The sequence below is a fragment of the Mirounga leonina genome, unplaced genomic scaffold (genome assembly GCF_011800145.1).
Source record: "Mirounga leonina isolate KUSES-001 unplaced genomic scaffold, KU_Mleo_1.0 Mir_115, whole genome shotgun sequence".
Classification (NCBI taxonomy): Eukaryota; Metazoa; Chordata; class Mammalia; order Carnivora; family Phocidae; genus Mirounga; species Mirounga leonina.
This window is the reverse complement of record NW_023270268.1, coordinates 49,479,051-49,501,497: the sequence shown is the minus strand read 5'-3', so window position 1 is coordinate 49,501,497 and position 22,447 is coordinate 49,479,051. Positions and strand designations below refer to the sequence as shown.

The following is a 22,447-nucleotide window of genomic DNA, read 5'->3' as shown; positions in this document are numbered from 1 at the left end:
GCACTTAGCTAAATATATTTTAGTCTGTTGAAACTTTTTTCTTATTATGAACAAGTATCAATCATCCTAATGCAATTAGGTAAAGACACCTTGACAAAAGGCCCTCATGTTCTCCACTATTTAATGTAGCCACATTTAGTAGGAATTTTTAAAATAGCGTTTTCTCTGTGGTGTTAATTAAAAAAAAAAATGTGTGGGCAGGTTAGGTATTGTCTAAAAAAAAAAACAGTAATATGCAATTTTAAGTGGAATAGCATTCTAAAATGTGAAAAAAGGATTTAATTAAAATTTGACACATTATTTGGATAACAGTAAGGTTAAAGTGAGATTTTTAGCTGTGTTTCTTAGAATCTAATGTCTTATAACTCAGAATAATTCACTAACAATCTACCAAAAAAAAAAAAGGTTAGCTATGATGTAAGATAATTTTGATAACAATATTTTTTTAAAAATAAGATGTAGAATGGCAGATTTTTGAGAGTTCAAGATAAAACCTCAGTAATATTTTTGTTTTGGGCCATGTTAAAACAGCAAAACCTTTACAGTTAGTTGAATCTTCAAAATACAGTTTTCTCAAATAGCAGGTCAGACCAGGCCACTGATCTGTAAGAAATCATACCACAGCAATGTAGTTACCTGAAAGTAATTACTGAGTTCAGTTCCTAAACATGGTTTATTTCCTCTCATCATCATATTAGCAACTTAATACATTTACTTTGATGGGTTTGATCAACTCTTATACTTCCAAACAACAAACAGGATCCAACTTTTGTATCAAATTAATAAAGGTAATGTATGTTTTAAGAAATTGAGGACAGAGTTAAATATAAATAAATATGCAAGAAGTCAAATAAGTGGTGCGTGTGTATAGGACTTTAATTTTGGAAACACATACACACACCCTTCTAGCTATTCACTTAAAAAGCTACCCAATATTTTGTTTCTACCATGTCCACTGTTACACTCTGGGCAAAACCCTGACACCCTTCCTTATATAGAAGAGAAATAGATTAAATTTATTATCCAGAAACGTCTGACAGTATATGCAATTTCTTACTTCCCGTACCCTGGTAATGTCTGTCCTTCACTGACTTTCTCATAAACACTGAAGCTTAATGACAAGTTATGAAAGTCATCATTTTTCCTTTATGAAGTATATTGAAAACAAAAGGCATTAAAGTCATTCATATTGATTTGGCAAAGCTATTTTATGCCATTACCACAACATACAAGAATGTATCAGTATACCATAAACAATTACATAGTGATTTCACAACTATACTACTTATTCCAATTAACAAAATACTTCTTTATAAAAAAATCTGTTCAAAAGGTTACATTCACTTCTTCATTTAATACCATAAGGTTGTAACAATGTCACAGTAGGTTCAAAGACAGAAAATTACTTACCTTAAATATCTGTATTCTCCAAAGGCATTACTCCACTTGGATTACTTAAGGTTCAGGCTTCGTGGACAACTTAGAAGGTTTCAGAGCTACTGAACTTCGTATACCCAAGAAAGAGCCAAACTCTCCCCAAAGTCTCCCAATTTTGCTAATCAAGGAGCCCTTACCAAGGTCAAAAGATGCCATGGGATCCACCAGTGAACAAAGACACTAATGATAGGTCACTTAAAATGGGACTGTTCAAAAAATTCTCATTCCGGGAACATAGGTTACAGGTAGGTACTCTCCAGCTGACAAATTATATCCAAATGACACAGCTCCAGAAGGATTTCTCAGTTGGTGGAGTAAGAAGAGCTCAGTGTGTTTCATGATCTAGCTACAGTCAAGTTCAGAGAGGTGGCTACAGCATAGGGATGGCTTTCTTTTCTGTGACAAAAAGCAAAAGGAGTGAGGAGAGGCTGAGAGACGCCTAGGTCGTTGTTGCATGGACCTCAACAAGGGTTAACATTTACGTCAGCTGTAGACCAAACGCCCTCAGAGTGTCTGACCTACCATACAGTATACATAGGATCAATTCCAGTCTGGTCCCTTGTTCTGAAGTAATTTAGCTAGGACGTCTTCAGCAATACATTATCTGTGGCCTCCTCTTATCATTTCTCTCATAGACTTGACTAAGATTTTAAGCCATAACTAGATAGGCCAGGTATATTCCTCAGTAGTATTTCTTTGGAGCGGAGAGATTTAAAACTATCAATAATTGGGCTCTGCGAAGATTCTAATTTAATTGACTTGATTGTGGGGTCTAGACATTATACAGATTTAATTACTCAGGTAGTAATAATAAGCATCCAGGGTTGAGAACCACTGACAAAAGGTCAGAGTTGGGTAGAATACCTGGGCCTCTTCAATACAGAAGACTATGTTTGAGACCTGGCATTTTGGCACTCTTGGCGGGGGGGTGGGGAGGGATTCCGAATCTCTTCACTTGTCATTAAATGAAATGGTCAGGAACGTAAGAGCCAAGGATACCACCGTTACTATTGTCAAAGCCCTGCAGTGGTTAAAAAAAAAAAAAAAAAAGAAAAAACGGATACCCTGGTTCCCTCTATCACCTGCACGGCTAAACTACCTCAGTAAGAACAAGGGCGGGGGGGAATTTCCAAGGGTATAGAGATCCAGCTTATACTCAGTTCCCTAATACTTTCTGAATTTGGGCCAATGAAAGGAATACCCATTGAGGTAATAGCTAAAGTGTGTCCTTACCACATTCCAATGAAAATTCAGGAAACAGTAGGAGAGAGGAGGAGGGTATGGAGAGTAGTGGAGAGGAATAATAAAAAGAAAGAGGGGTATAACATTGGGCATGACAGAAACTACTTATTGTAAGTAAGGACATGATTTACACTTTAGAAATACATTTATCCCTGATGGGTCAACTATACAAGGAGAACTTCCTGTTAAGCCTTGTCTTTAAAGGCCTTAGAGGATTACCTCTTCAATAGAGAGAAACAGAAAAGCCTGGATTCTAGCTCCAGCTCTGCCAACAATTAGCTACAGATAACTGATTATGGGAGACTTTTCATTCTATTAATGGATATTTTCCAAGTGTCATGGTCACAACAGAAGATTCTCAAGTAGTCAAATTTTGCGGATCTATATTACAGCTTCAAAAAACAAGGTAATTAATATTTGACTTTACACTGTATTTTGATGTTTACCTTTGACTGGGGTAAGGTCATATCTAATGTTAAAAGAACTTAAAAAAAAACCCTCAATTTCTCCATTCTGTCTCCTGCTATGCTTTTCCTTGTTATTTATGAAAAATTTATGACTGAATTTCATGTAAATTTAACCCAACTGTCTCATCTTACAGATAAAGAAACAAATTACTTAATCGTTCACACAGCTGTTTAGCGTCAGCACAAAAGCATTGAAGATGGACAGTCCCACCTACCTAATCTGAATGCCCTCATTCTTAGGGGATTTGATTCATTTATACAGTAAAATAGGCTATCAGGAGATAAGCCCAAACAGTGAGAAAAAAACTTTTATGATGCTTGTTTGGCTACATGAAGGCAGCTACCTCAGGATGAAGGGGCAGCAAAAGATGGAAAAACAGTGTAACCCATCTCCCAGATACATCTAAAGACCGACCTTCCGAAATTATGCCAGGTCATGTTATTTCTAAAACAGGTGATGATTAAAATAGCACCATTAAGGTGAAACTGGGTACTTGAAAGGCAAGTACCTTTTCAAGGCAAGCCTGCCAATTTGGGGAATAAATGATGCTTTGACCTGCCTACCTACTCCTAATCAGTACGAAGGAACAAAATATATTTAATTTGATGGGAATGCAGTCATAATCTACCAAGGATCATATTTCATTCTGAATTTCATTAGGTAACCATTACTAAGCTGAGCTTGTTTCCTTAATGTAAAATGGACTATAATCTTAACTTTTCTCAGCTGCTTGGATGACATACTGTGAAGATACAGAGTAATACTGTATGACACAAAGCAAAAAGTGCTTTGCAAAGGAAGAGGGGGTTCAAAATATTAGGGAATTTCAAAATTCCCCCAAAATTAACTTTTTTACTATATCATGTCAGGATGTGTTTTGGAGAGACCATTTTTTCCAGTATTAAGGATTATAAAAAGAGTTTAGCAGACAAAGATCAGGAAAACATCAAGTTAAGAAAGTTTAACAACTGTTTTTCACATCAAAATTTCTCAGAGCTTTGAATATAATGTACACCATGACTTTCCAAGATAGAAGGAAAAGCGAACAGCACTTTCCCAACTTCCATGACCATCTAACCCTTTTGACAAGGATCAGCTCAGTGGAGCAGTGTTCCATAGAACATACAGAGAAAGAAAACACTCTCACTATATGTTCTTCCTAGTTTCCTATTTGCTCGAAAACTTCTGCTAGAAGAGGAATTTTTTCACAAAAATGTAAATATTTGTAAGCCTTTTAGAGGTTGTCTATTCCAGCTCTAAGATAACATGACTCCAACAGCCAGATCACTTACACATCCTCTTTCCAAAAGGCTAGTATGAATACCTCATCATCAGGACAGAAAATGAACCTTTCAAGTTCTGTAGAAGTCAAACACTCCTTTGTTTCGGGTACAGATATCCATTACAACAGACAGAAGCTCTTCCCTTGCTGGTCTGACAATACAGTTTTTTTTGTCCTCTGGGCCAGCCAGAATAAAAAGTAGACTTCTGCCATGCATGATTTTACCATTTACCTAATACTGAATCCCAAACAAAATTTTGTACTTGATTAATACAAAGGATCTTGAAAATAAGAGGCAGCAACCTGAGAAAGGCATGAGAAGGCATGAGAAAAACATGCATAAGAGGCATGAGAAAAACATGACACCAGAAACTAATCTGCTATAGGTCAATTACACCTCAATTAAAAAAAAAAAAGGAAAAACTCTTTAATGTTCTTAAATAGTAACAACAGCTAAAATATTGAGAAATGGTTATAGAATTTAAGTCTAGTACTATTTTTATAGTGCTTATACGAATGTTATAAAGGATCTGGTAGACACCAGTGGCAATGGCAAAGAGTCCTATACAAGTTCTTGAATCCTACAAATGATAGAGGATTACAAGGTGTGGCAATATCTTGCATGCACCAAGACTGGTTACAGTCTTCTGAACAGTAGGTAATAAACCTGCCTACAGATTACATCTAAGGAGTTCATTTTACAACTCTTTACTAGATAGTCTAAGCTGTGGGCATGTGTAATGGTTTCTGTGGTCTCAGAGCTGGCCCTCTGACCAAATGAGATCAAAACTCTGACTTTATGCTACACCAGAGACGGCCTCTTCCGGGAAAGAGAACAGAAACTTCCTCACAAGGCTTTGGGAGCTGGCAACATGGGTGGGTGGTGGGGGGATAAAGCTCCTCACTAATGAACAGGCTGACAGTGAACACCATGGCATCTATGTGGAACAGGATTTGAAAACATTTTAAACCAAGACCATTCGTAGCTTCTTTCTCCCATGGCTGCAATGTCATAATATTCTAAAGTACTTCAACAAATTCCTGGTGTTTTCCATCTTAAGGGAGCTTACATTTGATAGCTCCAGTGTCCTGCAAAAGGGTTGGAACAGCCCACCTACACCTTATCTGGTATGTTCATCCCTCACCCCCACCTTTGGAGGAGTAAGGTTACTTATAAGCAAATTCAAATTCTCTGAAAGACATACATACTAAGTCACACTGGTAAATAACGCGTGTTTTCTAACAGCTCTTAGAAACTGGCAAGGGGACAGAAGCCTATTACTACCCCCAAACTCACCCACCTTCATATATCTTCATTGACAGAGACATTAATAGCAACAGTAAGTTTATACATAAAGAACAAGTGAGGCAAAGGCAAAAGCAGTGCCAATCTGTCTGATACGTGTAGGCAATGGTGCTTTGATTATACCCGTACAAACACTTCAGTCCCTTTTAGTGATCCCCGACTCAGCTCTCAGGCCGCAGATTTTTGCTGTAGAGAACTCAGATGTGATGCAGCCGCTCCAGTAACTCTTTTCACAGTACCACATGTCAATACTGGGAATGGTTTCTAATCAATTTAAACTGAACACAATACTTTAATAGAACAAGAAGTTTATTATTCCCACTCGGTAGTTCCTGGGGGCTTTGATGTTAAGTCATACATAATTCGAGAAATACCAGGAATCTTCTTAATCTCAGTGACCATCTTTAACACCACCTGTTATAAAACAAAGATCATAAATAGAAGAGCCAGGATCCAGCGCATGTCCAACATACTTAGAAGGCTTGCATTTATAATTAAAATGCAATCTACTTTTATTATTCTCTTCTGTGTATATAGTATGGTCTCTGATTAATTTTATGTAGTGAACCTAATTTCCTTCTATAGATTTAAGTGAATTAACTCAGTACTACTCAAAGCGTAGTCTGCAAACAGTTACCAGTCTGCAAATTATGTTTGTCCTAACAAGTGTTTAGAAACATTTATAGCAATTTGAAATTGCTGTGACATCCAAGCATGTGATACTATATATTAAAAGCCAATGCTTCACATATATTCTGTGGCTGAAACGTACAAGTCCACGGCCAGCGCAGTGGCACATAATGCACTGTAATAACAACCACTACCAAGTGTACAAGAGGAGAAGAAGGCCTGGTCACTTGAATGGACAGAGATTTGGCAAATTTGAGCCTAAGGGGAAACAAACTCTAAGCCACAAACCCCAACCTAGCTATCTAACTATAACCAGAGCCTTGCATTAGAGTACAGAGCAGAGGTCCACCTAATAAAGTCTCACTTTGATTTCATTTGCTACTATGCAAATAGCTGCTCTGGAACACTCCAGGGGAGAGAGAACAGGAGAGGGAGATGGTGATCAAAAATAGCTGGTAGTCAGAGCGCCTGGGTGGCTGTCGGTTAAGCATCTGCCTTTAGCTCACGTCATGATCCCAGGGTCCTGGGATGGAGCCCTACATTGGGCTACCTGCTCAGTGGAGAGCCTGCTTCTCCCTCTCCCTCTGCCCCTCCCCCCCACTCATGCTCTCTCTCGTTCTGTTCTCAAATAAATAAAATCTTAAAAAAAAAAAATAGTTGGTAGTAGGCAGAGCATTAAGCAATTCATGGGTGTCTAGCCATCATGGTATCAAATCTCATCCATATTTCTAATAAACTCTTCTTCACTACCAGGGTTTTCTCCTTTATTTGGAAAATACAATTTATAAAGTAGAGGTTGGCAAGATTAGAGGTGGTTACTCCACATAGTAATCAGACATCTGGAGGGGTATAATAAATTTAAGATCTTTTCTAGAAAACTACAATAATTATTTTTTTAATTTAAATTCAATTAGCCAAGTTATAGTACATCATTAGTTTTTAATATAATGTTCAATGGTTCATTAGTTGACTATAACACCAAGTGCTTTATTTAATCAATTATGTGGAGATTAAAAAAAAAACAATAAAAGCCTAGGGGTGCCTGGGTGACTCAGTCCGTTAAGAGTCTGACTCTTGATTTTGGCTCAGGTCAGGATCTCAGGGTCATGGGATGGAGCTCTGCCTAGAGCCCCCCCACACACACACCCCTTTCAGGCTCTATGCTCAGTGGGGAGTCTGGCCCTCTCTCCCTCTGCCCCCCATCCCACGCACACGCATGCTAATAAATCTTTAAAAAATAAAATAAAAAAGCCAATCTTACAAACAGAAAACCAACCCCAGAAATATCAATTTTGTCATAGTCTATTCCAGTCACCATATTATAAAATGTAGGAGATATTAAAAATGTACATGAGAAAAATATGTAAGTTACCTCTACAGGGATTTCATTGCCAGGTGTTGCAGGTATACCAGTCATGAAATCACTAGTAATAAAGGTTCGAATAACCACAGATCTCTGGCATGAAGGCTGCTTCTGAAGTGGGTCCCGATCAAAATGCAATGGTGTCAAAATCACTGGCATCTGGCTGATTTTCCCAGCATACCCTAGAAAAAGTAAACACGTAGAACCCAATGATCATGCCATGGAAAAAGCACTCTAACCCAGTCCCACTAAATCCTCCCAGGTAATATCTAAAATCACATACATAAACATACCAGTTAAGACTGTCATCATGCATTGTTTCCAACTACTGTCATATCTTTAAGTAAACTCAACCACAAATACAAACAGTAGAATTTGATGATTGCGGTGATGTTACAGTGATGCAATATATATATAAGTCCATTCTTGTTACTCAAGGTAGTTATGGTCTATACTATAAACACTGAATTAGCAAATTGTAAACCACTGTCCCTACAAGAAATAAAGAGATTCCTGCAAGCCTCTGGTTACAACATTTTCATCAACCAGTCAATACGTAACCTTGTTTTATGTATGTTTCTGTTTAAGGACACCTTTTTTATTCTGGATTCATTAACACTGAATTATAGGCAACAGCACTATAATTCATACATAAATAAAGCTTATCTAACCCACATACTTTCTCCATAAGGCACATGACAGCCTTCCTGTGCTCAGAAACCCAAGCACCTCAGCCCTATGACTGGGGGACATTTCAAACAGTAAAATCAGAAATAAGCAAAGAAATGCAAAAAACATGCTACTAAATAGACTACAAAAAGGACACTTAAGAGTGAGCAAAAAGAATATCACCTTGTATAACCTCAGCTGGGAACAATGGGAGTCAGGCAACTCAAATTTTTGCTTACATGTACATATCCACAAATGACCATAAAGGTGAAAAATTTTGTATGGCAGGCAGTATCATAGAACTGAATGAATAAATAATGAATGAATAATAAATAATAAAATAAATAATGAATAATAAAAATAAAAGCATCTAAAAACTCAAACTTGCATCCTCCTAATTAGCAATCATAACGCCACATTTCAAAATTCTAGTTAGAGCATGTAGTAATAAAATGAACAACTTACCAGACTCCCTGAGAATGTTATGAGCCTCAAAGTCAGCTTGGCGTAAAGTACTGAGCACCCCTGTTGTCAAGAAAGTGGGAGTGACATCTGTAGGGGGTTCTTTAACTGGTGGGCCAAATATATAGACAACTCTAGAAGGGGAGGTGAAAATTATAGAGAAATGACAATTTAGTAGAAGAAGCAAGGAACATAGACTACCATTCTTTCCATTAATTCAAGGAACATAGACTACCATTCTTTCCATTAATTCTGAGGCCCCTCTCTTACCCACTTCAAATCACCACATGGGTAAGACAGGATATAGGATTATATATATAGGGGTGCCTGAGTGGCTCTGGCATCTGACTTTGGCTCAGGTTATGATCTCAGGGTCCTGGGATTGAGCCCTGCATCACGCTCCATGCTCAGTGCGGAGTCTGCTTGTCCCTCTACCTCTCCCTCTGCCCCTCCCCCCACTCATACTCACTCACTCTCTCTCAAATAAAATCTTAAAAATAAGATTATATACTTTTTTTTGAAAGAGAGCATGCACATGTCGGGGGGGGGCGGTGGTGGAGCAGAGGGAGAGAATCTTAAGCAGGTTCCACACCCCGCGAATGGTCTAACACAGAGCTCGATCTCACAACCCTGAGATAATGACCTGAACCAAAATTGAGAGTCAGACGCTTAACTGACTAAGCCATCCAGGTCCCCCAGGATATAAGATTATAGAAGGGTCTGTGTTCTTGTGTACCTTCTTGAAAGTGTATTCTTTGGAAAAATAGTATCTCAGAGTATACAAAGATATATGTGATTATCACAATCCTCTTTTCATATGATGTACTGGATTGATACATATCCCCCAAACTTCATGTCCATCTGGAATCTATAGGTGAAAATAGGGTCTTTGCAGATGTAGTCAAGTTAAGATAAAGTCATAATGGATCAGGGTAGGCAAAAATCTTTGAAGGTGTCCTTCTAAGAAGAGGAAAACTTGGAAACAGACAAAATAGAGAGGGCCATGTGAAGATGGCAACAGAGACTGGAGTTATACTGCCACAAGCCCAAGATTGCCAGTAAACGCCAGAAACTAGGAAGGGTCAAGGAAGGATCCTCCCCCAGAGCCTTATGCCATAGAGAGCGTGGCCCTGCTAACACCCTGACTTTAGACTTCTAGCCTCTAGAACTGCGAGAGAATAAATTTGTTTTAAGCGTCCTGGTTTGTGATAATTTGTTATAGTACCCCTAAGAAATAAATATACATAAGCCTGGGGAAACACTGAGTTGAACAAATAAATAGGTTGTTTTATGCCAGAACTTCAGAAACTATATGCTAATATGCACTAGAAACCTCGAAGATAAGGCTACAGTGCATTTCCTAAACTTATTTGACTAAATTCTTTTTCACTTTGCAAAACACTGATCTCAAAGATTGATTCTCATTTCCCCATTATTAAAAATGTTACCAAAATAGAACTTGATATCCTACTATTTGCTCCTAAAAGGAATAACTCACTACTTCTTAAGTAAACATCTGTTTGAAAGATAGGAAGATGCACTGCAGGCGTTAATAAAAGTAACTTTAATAAAAGAACACAGCTTGAAGAAATTAGGATCAGATAATTACAACTCAAGAGAAATCCTACCACTGGTTGGGAGGATCTGTTCCACAACCTTCACCCAGAAAACAAGGGGCAGTCAGGATATAGGTATGAATGCATCCTACCTCTCCCGACTTGGACTCCAACCAGCTCCCAACTAACTGTCCCCTTTCCCTAGCCCTATCTGTCTTAACCAAAGAAAATGCATCTCTCTTGGCAACTTCCATGGTGAAGTTTAATAATGCTTTTTTCCTTTTTCTTAATATGTACTTGGAATAAAAACATACAGAAGAAAACAGCATCAGATCAAAACCAAACTACCACCAACTAATTCATTGCCTCCTCCCAAACATACATATAGCAAGTTTTTGTCCCATGTATCAAATACCACACTTCTTTTTTTTTTTTTTAAATCAGTTGCATTTTTTTTTCCTCAAAGATGTTATCTATTTATTTGACAGAGACAGAGATAGTGAGAGCAGGAGCACAAGCAGCGGGAGTGGGAGAAGGAGAGCAGGCTTCCTGCCGAGCAGGGAGCCTGATGTGGGACTTGATCCCAGGACCCTGGGACCATGACCTGAGCCAAAGGCAGCCGCTTAACCGACTGAGCCACCCAGGTGTCCCTCAAATACCACACTTCTACTAAACAATACAGTCCCTAGAGTTCATAAATGATCCTTCGAGGAAAAATCAACTAGGAAAAAGAATGCCATGAACTCGCTCTTTTTGTCTTATTTCTTACAAATAAGAGTGTTCCTAGAATGTACAGGAATAAGTACTCTTTCACATTGTACAGGACAGTAAAACTGGAGTGGACACTCTCTATACAAAGAGTCCACAATGCAAATTAAGAAAAAATTTGGCAAAAATAGAAAAAAATGTTTTAACTGTTTAAATTCCAATTCCCAAAACAGACCCTGGCAAGGAAATCTAAAATTCACCAAGACTCTTAAAGGCTTGCTAGGTTCATATTTTAAAAATCTATTTTTTGTTTGTTGGTTGTTAGACTTTATTTTTTTTGCAGGGGGGAGGGACATTCGGGAAAGGAGGGAGGAGCAAATGAGGGAAAAAGAAAACAGGCAGAGAAACCAGCATATAAAAGGACAGAGAAAGCTTAAGCAAGGGTGAGGGACCTGTGGCAAAAGAAAAAGAGAGAGGGAGATGAAACTAATAATGTTGTGAAATGAAAAACAGAAGCAGTTGAGTCAAACTTAGGGAAAGGGAATGTTCTCTATGACTAAAAAGTTTATTTAGACATTAAGCATTCTCTAGAAGATAGATAATGAACCATTATTTTAACCAAGGCAATTATCTCCATTCAAAATAGGTGATTACAAATTTACCATTATTTATTAATAATTCACTCTTTTCAGTATATTGATGGTGCTTCTCTATCTGCAAGCCTTAGATTCATCACCGTAATAATATTAGCCTTTTAGTGGGCATGTTCCCACCAGTAAAAAACTGGCTTCCCTCTGACTCCTTGTCTCAAAGGACATATCAACAGGCAGTTCTAGAACTATACACACCCTCCTGGGTGAACACCAATAGGTAGGTTCCTAATTCCTGCAGCAAACTTGAGTAAACTGAAACCTCAAGTAATTCTTTTTGGTTGTTAATTGCTTAATACTCATGAAGAAAATGAAAAAAGAGTAGACAATGGTGAAACTAGAACATCTAATCAGCAATCTGGTAGATTTTTTTGAACTCTATATGGGACACTGCAATGGACCATTACACAAAGATTATAAATCAGTTGTTGATATATCCAACATTAGAATTACCATGCAAGTGAAAGAAAAACTGGATCTGAAAAAAATAAATTCAAAATAAATCCCACATGTAGTTATTTTAATGATATCTGGCATACGCCTATTTCTTTTCTGTGATTTCTCCTGGGATTATTACTAAATTAACCAAGTCTCTATTGGTAATTCTATAACTCATACATATTCCTTCCAGTAGAAGAAATCCTGGAAGAAAACATATTACCATAAAACCAACAGCTAGCATAAGCTCCTAATTTGGAAGACAGGTTTTAAAAGTGCCTTTAATATTTAATACTTAATAAAAAAAATCCTTCCTATTTTTTGTTTAAACAAGAGCAAAAAGTTTTTTAATAAGCAGATGATGGCACTGTGATGAAGGAACAAAACACAAGGTATTATTAAGTATCTGCTCAATTGTTACCTATGTGCATGCCTGTATCTATACTTTTGAGTCTTTGGTCTCTCAAAAGTGGGAAGATCTTAAAAAATACACCCTTCCGTTTCACCTCACCCCTTGTCCCCTGCAGAACATACCTGTTAATGTTGTGACACATGCGAGGTATAAGTCTAGCCAGGAAAATAAGAGATTCCCAGTCAGGCTCATCTTTACTGGAGATGCCACACACATAACTATAGGAACGACAGTCACCCTAAAAAAACAAAAAAAAATACAGTCAATAATTTTTAATGGTTTTATAAAAGCCAAAAGATGGACTGGAAAATATTCCATGCATGGTAACCCCAATAATAATTTCTTTGTTTTTTTTAAACAAAAACATGTTTGAATAAAAGTATATACAAATATTTCTCTAATGATATAAACTCTAAATTAAAATCCCATATTAAATTCTATCTAAATCAGTTCAGACACAAAGTGTTGTGGAAATTTTAAAATTTTATTCAACACATGCCAGAGGCCCACTGGGATTTCATTCCAAGCATCCGCACAAATGTATATAGCCAGCACACCTAATTTGGCAGACAAGACCTGCCCATGTTTTACCTCAACATAATAAAGGCTATATATGAAAAACCCACAGCTAACATCATGCTCAATGGTGAAAAGTGAGAGCTTTTCCTCTGAGAGCAGGAACAAGACAAGGATGTCCACTCCTGCCACTTTTATTCAATGTAGTACTGGAAGTCCTGACTACAGCAATCGGAGAAGAAAAAAAATAAGAGCTATCAATAGTGGTAAAGAAGTTAAGCTGTCACTATTTGAAGACAACGTGATGCTACACATAGGAAATCCTAAGGACTCCACCAAAAAACTACTAGAAGTAATAAATGAATTCAGTAAAGTTGCAGGATACAAAATGAATACCCAGAAATCAGTAGCATTTCTATACACTTAAAATGAAAAAGCAGAAAGAGAAATTAAGAATACCATTTACAATTGTACCAGAAAGAATTACATACCTAGAGATAAACTTAACCAAGAAGTACAAGACCTGTAACTCTGAGAACTATAAAACGCTGATGAAAGAAACTGAAGAGGACATAAACAAATGGAAAGATATAATTCTATGCTCATGGATTAGAGGAATTACTATTGTAAAATGTCCATACTACCCAAAGCAATCTACACATTCAATGAAATCCTTATCAAAATACCACCAGCATTTTTCACTAGAACAAATAATACTAAAATCTGTACGGAACCACAAAAGACCCTGGATAGCCAAAGCAATCTTGAGAAAGAAGAACAAAGCTAAGGTATTACAATTACAGATTTCAAGATAAACTATAAGGCCATAGTAATCAAAACAGTATGATACTGGCACAAAAACAGACACATAGATCAGTGGAACAGAGTAGAGAGCCCAGAAATAAACCCACACTTACATGATCAATTAATCTATGACAAAGGAGGCAAGAATATACAATGGGGAAAAAGTCTTTTCAATAAATGGTACTAAGAAAGCTGGACACCTACATGTAAAAGAATAAAACTGGACCACTTTCTAACACCATTCACAAAATTAAACTCAAAATGGATTAAAGATCTAAATGTGAGACCTGAAACCACAAAAATCCTAGAAGAGAACACAGGCAGTAATTTCTCTGGTATTAGCCATAGTAAACATTTTTCTAGATATGTCTGAGGCAAGGGAAACAAAAGCAAAAATAAACTATTGGGACTACACTGAAATAAAGTTTTTGCACAGTGAAGGAAACCATCAACAAAACCAAAAGGTAACCTACTGAATGGGAGAAGATATTTGCAAATGATATATCCAATAAGGGTTTAATATCCAAAATATGTGAAGAACTCACACAACACCAAAAACCCAAACACTCCAATTAAAAAACGGACAGAGGACCTCAATAGATACTATTTCAAAGAAGACCTACAGATGGCTAAAAGACTCATAAAAAGAGGCTCAACATCACTATTCATCAGGGAAATGCAAATCAAAACCACAATGAGATATCCCCTTATACCTGTTAGAATGGCTAGTATCAAAAAGACAAGAAATAAGCGTTGACAAGGATGTGGAGAAAAAGGAACCCTGGTATACTGTTGGTGGGAATGTACAGCAACTGTGGAAAACAGTTTCTCAAAAAATTAAAAATAGAAATGCCATATGATTCAATAATTCTGTAATTCTACTAATGGGTATATACCCAATGAAAATGAAGAGATTAAGTCGAGGGCGCCTGGGTGGCTCAGTTGGTTAGGCGACTGCCTTCAGCTCAGGTCATGATCCTGGAGTCCCGGGATCGAGTCCCGCATCGGGCTCCCTGCTCAGCAGGGAGTCTGCTTCTCCCTCTGACCCTCCCCCCTCTCATGCTCTATCTCATTCTCTCTCTCAAATAAATAAATAAAATCTTAAAAAAAAAGAGATTAAGTCGAAAAGATACATGCACCTCTATGTTTACTGCAGCACTTTTTTTTTTTTTTTTAAAGATTTTATTTATTTATTTGAGAGAGAGAGAATGAGAGACAGAGAGCATGAGAAGGAGGAAGGTCAGAGGGAGAAGCAGACTCCCCGCTGAGCAGGGAGCCCGATGCGGGACTCGATCCCGGGACTCCAGGATCATGACCTGAGCCGAAGGCAGTCGCTTAACCAACTGAGCCACCCAGGTGCCCTACTGCAGCATTATTTACAATAACCAAAGTATGTCCATCAACAGATGAATGGATAAGGAAGATGTGATATGTACACACGTACACACAGAGAGAAAATATTATGCAGCCATAAAAAAGGATGAGATTTTTGTTTTGTTTTGTTTTGCCATTTGCAAAACATGGATAGACCTAGAGGATATTATGCTAAGTGAAGTAAGTCTGACTGAGAAAGACAAATACCGTATGATTTCACTCATATATGAAACCTAAAAACCAAATAAACAGCTGAATCAGACCTATGAATACAGGAATAAACTGATGATTATCAGAGGAAAGGGGGGTGGGAGGATGGGCAAAATGGGTGAAGGGGGAGAGATACAAGCTTCCCGTTAGAAGTTAACTAAGTCACAGGAATAAAAGCCACAACATAGGGAATACAGTCAATGATTTTATAATAGGGATGTATGGTGACAGATGATAGCTACACCTATGGTAACAAGCATAGTATAACATATAGAGAAGTTGAATCACTATGCTGTACATTTGAAAATAACGTAACATTGTGTGTCAATTATATTCACACACACACACACACACAACTATTAAAATGAAAAAAGATCTACCCATGTTTATTAGGTGGATATTCTTAAGTATTCTTAAGTCAGAGATAAAAATAATTTCATAAACATTTACTATAAATTTCTTTAAAAATGAACCACTGAAAGTTAACTTAAAAATAAAAGAATAAAACGTAATATTGATTCCCTTTCCCTTTGTCCTTTTTATTTTTTTTAAAGACTTATTTATTTGAGAGAGAGAGAGAGCACAAGCAGGAAGAGCAGAGGGATAAAGAATCTCAAGTAGACTCTTCGCTGAGTGCAGTGCCCAACACAGGGCTCGATCTCATGACCCAGAGATCATGACCTGAGCTGAAACCAAGAGTAGGATGCTTAACCAATTGCACCACCAGATGCCCCTCCTTTGTCCTTTTTAACCCAAGTGATTTTTTTTTTTTAATTTTTTAAGCAAAAGTTAAACTAAAATAAGCAATTTAAAAAGATTCATTAGCTAACTACCTACCAGCCACTATACTGAGAATATGAGAATTCAGATTATATGAATGCTAACTTGATAGTATCTATCAAAGTTTAAAGTGTACATGTTCCTAATTTAGGACATGATCTTACAGAAGCATGAATAACTGCTTGAAGAATAAGATATTACTTGCTGAAATGCCTATAATAGTGAAAAGCTGAAATAGTTTAAATGTCCACTGGTAGGGAAATGATTAAACTATGGTATAACCATACATGGAATACAAGGCAGTAGTTAAGAATAATCTACTTGTAATGGCACGCAAAGATAAGAAATTCATGTCATCAAGTTTAAAGGAAAAAGATGACAATACACATCTATAATTCCTTTTCTTTTCTTTTTAAAATTAGTGTTTCTGGAAGGACACATACAATACAACTGGAGAATAGGCAGAGGGAAAATTATCCTAAATGTACTGAATTTTTTTTTTTACAAGTATGGTTTATTTTGGTATTTAGAAAATAAGTTTCATCGCTATACTAACCACTAATTATGATTTTTTTTCTGGGCTTCCAAGGGTCTCACCTTCAAAAGCATAAAAGACTAGAAGAAAGTAAGATATCTAACAACAAAAAAAACTTTTACTTTGATGGTAAAAGTAGTGGAGCCTGAATAAGCTTCATTTTTAAAGAAGTCATTCATCTAACAAATTGCCTCAAACACCTATTCATCTAACATTATTACCTATAATAATTATCTAAGGAGGGGAATGGGGAACTAATTCAACTTCCCACCTAGCAGGAGTTAGTATAGAGTTGGAAGTCCTCTGTAAGAGATCTACTTAGGACTGGAAAAACTTTTACAAATCAAATAACTTATCTGTCCTTCTATTTTTATGTAGTAGGAGAATATCTGCCTGTAAGTATCATAGCATAAATTTCAAAATGAATCTGTGTATGATAACCAAATACCACTGAAAGAAAATTATTTCTACAATTCCAGAAAGGCTTATTTTAATAGTGATTTAAAAAGAATATACATAGCTTTCACATATGGCCTTTAAAAAGGGGGGAAGAGGGAACAAGTTCAAAATAACTGGACCTGCGTTGGTGGTATAGTGGTGAGCATAGCTGCCTTCCAAAATAACTGGACCTATCATTTCCATGAACTAAAATACTTTGAAGACAACAATGAATTTTTATTGCCTCATTTACAGAGAGAGCTACATGGATTCAGGAGAAGGAGGAATTTAAATTGATGACTCAACTTCATGTATTTAGGAAAAAAAGTATACTTACTAAGTTTCAGATGAATAATCTCTAAAACAGAGTTAATTTCTTCCCACACGTAAGGAAGGCCCAATAACTGGCATTCATACCATTTTGAGTTGAATTGCTGACACTTTTTCTAGTTTTCATTTAACTAAAAGCCCTAACAGAATAGAAACTTTCCTCTTCCCTACCCTCCCAAGCTTTTCCCCAGAAACTCACTTGAGGATCATATAAAGGAGAATTAATATAATCTATTTATAAATAACATTTTAAAAAGTGAAAACTGTATTATCCTCACATGCTTTTACAATTAGAAAAACAGAAGAATAAATACAAAAATGTTAGTTGTACATGATTACAGCTAAGAAAGAACATGTTGAAGACGCAGAGAGCACTGGGTTTAAGGAATACACAAGCTGAGAGCAAGACTTAAATAGTGTAACATGTTCATCTGGGGGCCTTGCACTGAATACTTCTAAAGTCACAGTACACTTTCACACCAAGAAGCACACATAAGGACAGGACTTCCTGGTACCTGCCCTTCAAGGCAGAAGCAAGCAAGTCAACCCTACAGCAAACCATTGTTTGAATATTTACTTTTGGTTGGAGAAGACAGATGTTCCCAAACTACAAAATCTCAGCCTGAATTTTCAGTTCCTATAACCTTATTCACTCCATGAACACTCTATAAAGTACCACCTTTTTACATTTCCAAATGTGGTGTATATACTTTCATATCTCATTTTCCTAAGTCGTTCCTATTTCAATATTAGTGGAAAGAATAAACTGCAAAAAGTTACGTTACAGATCAATGAATTCACACAACTCACCTGCACACCTACAGTTTTAATTGGCAACAGGAAGGCATTCAATGAATGCAAACTTGTAATTTGCATCAGCTTCTCCTGATCCTCTTCCGTTGTACAAGCTTTGACTCTTTGTAATAGTGTATGTGGCTGAGAAAACCAAACAGACATTTCTTAAGATTTCAAGAAATAAGGTATTCTTTTGGTATTTATTACTGTCTTATGCATCTACACTTATTGGTTTACAGCAATAGATCCTATTTGATATTTGACTTGTGTGTGCTATGCAGTACATCAGAATTTCACTCCTGAGGGCCAGGGCTATGAGAAGTATCCGGGTAAGAAACACAGATTATATTTGTATACTTCGGGGATTTAATCCTGTCAGCAGCAAGGGACATATGTCGCATGAGTTAAACCTTTTCCTTATAATAAAACCTCTTACCATAAAGTCACTTTTGTCTAAAATTAATATGTCTCCACCAACTTCCCTTTTTTGGTGTATTTGTCTGGTATATGCTCTTCCATTCTTTTACTTTCACTCTTTCTATCCTTAGGTAAACAGGCTGTAATTAGATTTTACTTCTCAATCCAGTTTGACAATCTATGTCATAACTGGAGATGTTAGTCCTTTTAATTAATTGTGGGTTAATAATATGGTTGGATTTCATGCTACCATTTTATTCAGTAGCCTCTATTTGTCCCAGTTTTTAGGTTTCTTTGTCTTTTCTTACATTTTTCTAAACTATTTGTCCCAGCTCATTTATTTCCCTTCTACTGGTTTTGAAGTTAAACCCTGTATTTTTCTTCTTTTAGTAGTTCCCCCTAAGTGTTAACATGGATACTTAACAGAAGAGAATCAATCTCTCTGTCCCCCTAGCAAACAATACAAGTATCTTTGAATGCTTTAACTGCAATCAATTTCCTGTGGCTTATATGCTATTTTAGCTGTATATTGTTATAATATTTTTAAACAAACAAAAATTTGAGATTATTTTTATTATACAGCCCATGTTTGTTTCAGGCTGAGAACCACTGCCTTTAGTTCCTTAAGTAATGGACTGTTGGTAATAAATTCTGTTTATCTAAAAATGTCTTCATTTGCCCTAGTTTTTAGAAGACAGTTCATCTGTTCACTATTCACAATTATTTTCTCATGGCACTCTGAAATCTTCTTGTTTTTCCTGTGCTTTCAGTATAATAGTCTTTCCTTCAAAGGATAAACCATCTTTCTTCTGTAGCTGTTTTGTCTCTGGCAGTCTGCAGTTTTGATAGGTATGCCTACTAGGTGTCAATTTTTTTTTTCATCATCCTAAATGAGATGTGTTACATTTCCTGAATCTGAGCTATGGTGTCTTCACCAGTGTGGACAAATTCAAATACTTTTGTCTTTTATCTCCCCCTGGACATATGTTAAAATTGACCTTTTCATTCTATTTTAACCTCTTCTCTATATATTTTCTCTTTGATGCTTTGTTCCGATTTCTGGAAAATTTCTTAACATCTGTTTTTGAGTTCATTACTTCTTTCTTTAGCTGTTTTTAATTTCAGTTATTTTCATTACTAGAACTTAATTTTTTTCAAAGCTGCCCAAGTCATTTTGATAGTCTTTTACCATATACCTTATTCTCATTATCAACTGCTTCTTTTAATTCTACGTACTTTACACTAACTACAGTATCTGAAGTGTTTGAGGGTCTTGTGCCAGTTTTTTCCACTAGCTCTCATTCATGTTACCTTACTTCTATATATATTTTTCAATATTTTAAGTTCATATATATTTATTGGAACTGTATATGTGGAGATCTTTTAAGGCCTTAAGACAATCCCAGAAAGAGTTTACATTGCTAAGCCTGACACCTGGAAGCACTACCAACCAAGGTCCGCTTTAAATTCTTAGCTTGAAGTTTTTCAGACCACAAAGATTATAAATTTAGGCACCAACTCTACAGAAGGACTGGGAGACTTTTACATTCATCCTTAGTTTGGAGTAAAAATGTTTTCCCTTATTTTCTTGCAATACATATAAAATATATTTTTTAAAGATTTTAAGTAATTTCCACACCCAACATGGGGCTCAAACTCATGACCCCAAGATCAAGAGTCACAAGCTCTACCAACTGAGCCAGCCAGGCACCCCTAAAATATTTTTAAACACCCCTTCATATCTAGAATTTTTAGGGATTCAAGGTATCTTATCTGTTGTAAGGCTAAAAAGATAAGTCTACAAGTCTCTGTAGAATATTTTCTGTATAGTCATTTAACATGTTAAATTACCCTAAATTTTAAGAAAATGAAATTCTAATAAATTCATTGTAGATACTAGAGTACTACAAGAATCCATTCAATTCCTTATACTGATGAGCTATGTCTATTTAAAGCTCCTGTTAATATACAAATTCAATGCAAATTATTACCTTCTTAACACTTGCAGAAAAATCAGCTACTATTTTCAAAATATTGTTGGTTTCAGGAAAGTCCTTACAAATGTAAGGTTCTTCAGCACATATTACTCTGATTGCCAGGCCAGGACCTAAAGAGAACCATAACAATGGTATTTAATATAAATTTTAGATTTAAATATAAAAATACAAGTTTCCAAATATAAAATCCTTCCAAAAATTAAAATCCATTGGTCATTTTAAGGTTTTTCCAGTTTTACTGAGATATAACTGACACATAACCATTGTAAGCTTATTTTTTTTTTAAGATTTATCTATTTGAGACACGGGGAGGGGCAGAGGGAGAAAACCCCAGGCAGACTCCCTGTCAAGAACAGAGACCAACTGGGGGGCTGATCCCACGATCCCAAGACCATGACCCAAGCCGAAACCAAGAGTGGGAGACCCAACCAACTGAGCCCCTCCACTTCAAGTTTTTTTAAGTCTTTTATTTCAAATGTAACTATTAGTTTCCCATCCAACTCACCATTTTTTAGAATGCTTTAGTTCTCTTTACATCAATGATTTCTATCTCCTATTTTTGGTAGCCCATGTATTAAGTGTCACAAAATTCTCCAATAAATATTAATTCACAATATATGCACCCATCTTTTTTAAACTTATTAAAGGAATTTTTAAATATATAGAAAAGTAAAGAGGACAGTGTAATGAACCACCTTATTATTCATCACCCATGTTCAACTACCAATCTAATTTAGGAAGAAGAATATGCTGTTTAAAAAAAAAAAAGTACAACAGTGTTTAATTCCAAAAATGCAAACTGGTATTTCTATTTTACCAAATACTTAAAAGGATGAAAACATAAGTTATGCGTGGATCTAAAAAAAAATGGATTCTGCTTCTTTACTATAACAGAAAAGGTATCCTGTGAGATACTTGGTTATAGACAAAACCTTAGCCATGTTCCATTAATTCCTCAGTTTCATTCTTCATCTGTAGAATAAACAGCTTATTTAAAGTAAGTAGTATGCCTTATTTTTTTAAAAGCACCAAAATATTTTTTACCAAAGAAATCTTACACAATAAAAAATATCCAATATATAAATAGACTTTTAAAAGTCAAGTGACTCTAGTGCAATGATGACCAAGGACACAGGACCACTTGGCTCCCTCCATTACATTCAAACACAATCCTTTGCCAATACACAGGTTAGAGACTGAACATCTTGAATTCCCAGATTTGAAGTTTATTAATACAAATAGCGCTAATCACCACGAGTTATACCTTTGTGAGATTGCTTATAAGACCAATATGATATTTAAGAATACAAGTTCTGAGGTGAGACAGTCAGGGCTAGAATCCCAGCTCCAAACCTAATCTGCATTAACTTTTGGCAAATTAGGCTCTGTTCCCAAAATTTCCTCATCTATAAAGCAGAATAATGGTAGTTTTATTGTGAGGATCAAATAAGACAGTTGTAAAATATTTAGCAGAATGCCTAGCACATACTAGTATTTAAGAATTGTTAACTTGGGCGCCTGGGTGGCTCAGTTGGTTAAGCAACTGCCTTCGGCTCAGGTCATGATCCTGGAGTCCCGGGATCGAGTCCCGCATCGGGCTCCCTCTGACCCTCTTCCCTCTCATGCTC

General features: G+C 36.3%; 1 protein-coding gene across 1 annotated transcript in view; it reads right to left on the bottom strand.

Moving 5' to 3' along the window:
* Positions 1-1,189: 1,189 nt before the first annotated feature.
* The window catches only part of GMPS (guanine monophosphate synthase), a 68,131-nt gene continuing 46,873 nt past the window's right edge, over positions 1,190-22,447 (bottom strand). Inside the window, exons 11-16 of the mRNA XM_034997612.1 lie at positions 20,814-20,929; positions 18,421-18,546; positions 12,746-12,861; positions 8,863-8,993; positions 7,738-7,910; positions 1,190-6,149 (exon numbers count right to left, since the gene is read on the bottom strand). Of these exons, the coding sequence (XP_034853503.1) occupies positions 6,048-6,149; positions 7,738-7,910; positions 8,863-8,993; positions 12,746-12,861; positions 18,421-18,546; positions 20,814-20,929 (764 nt within the window). The 3' untranslated portion in view covers positions 1,190-6,047. The remainder of the gene's footprint in view (positions 6,150-7,737; positions 7,911-8,862; positions 8,994-12,745; positions 12,862-18,420; positions 18,547-20,813; positions 20,930-22,447) is intronic.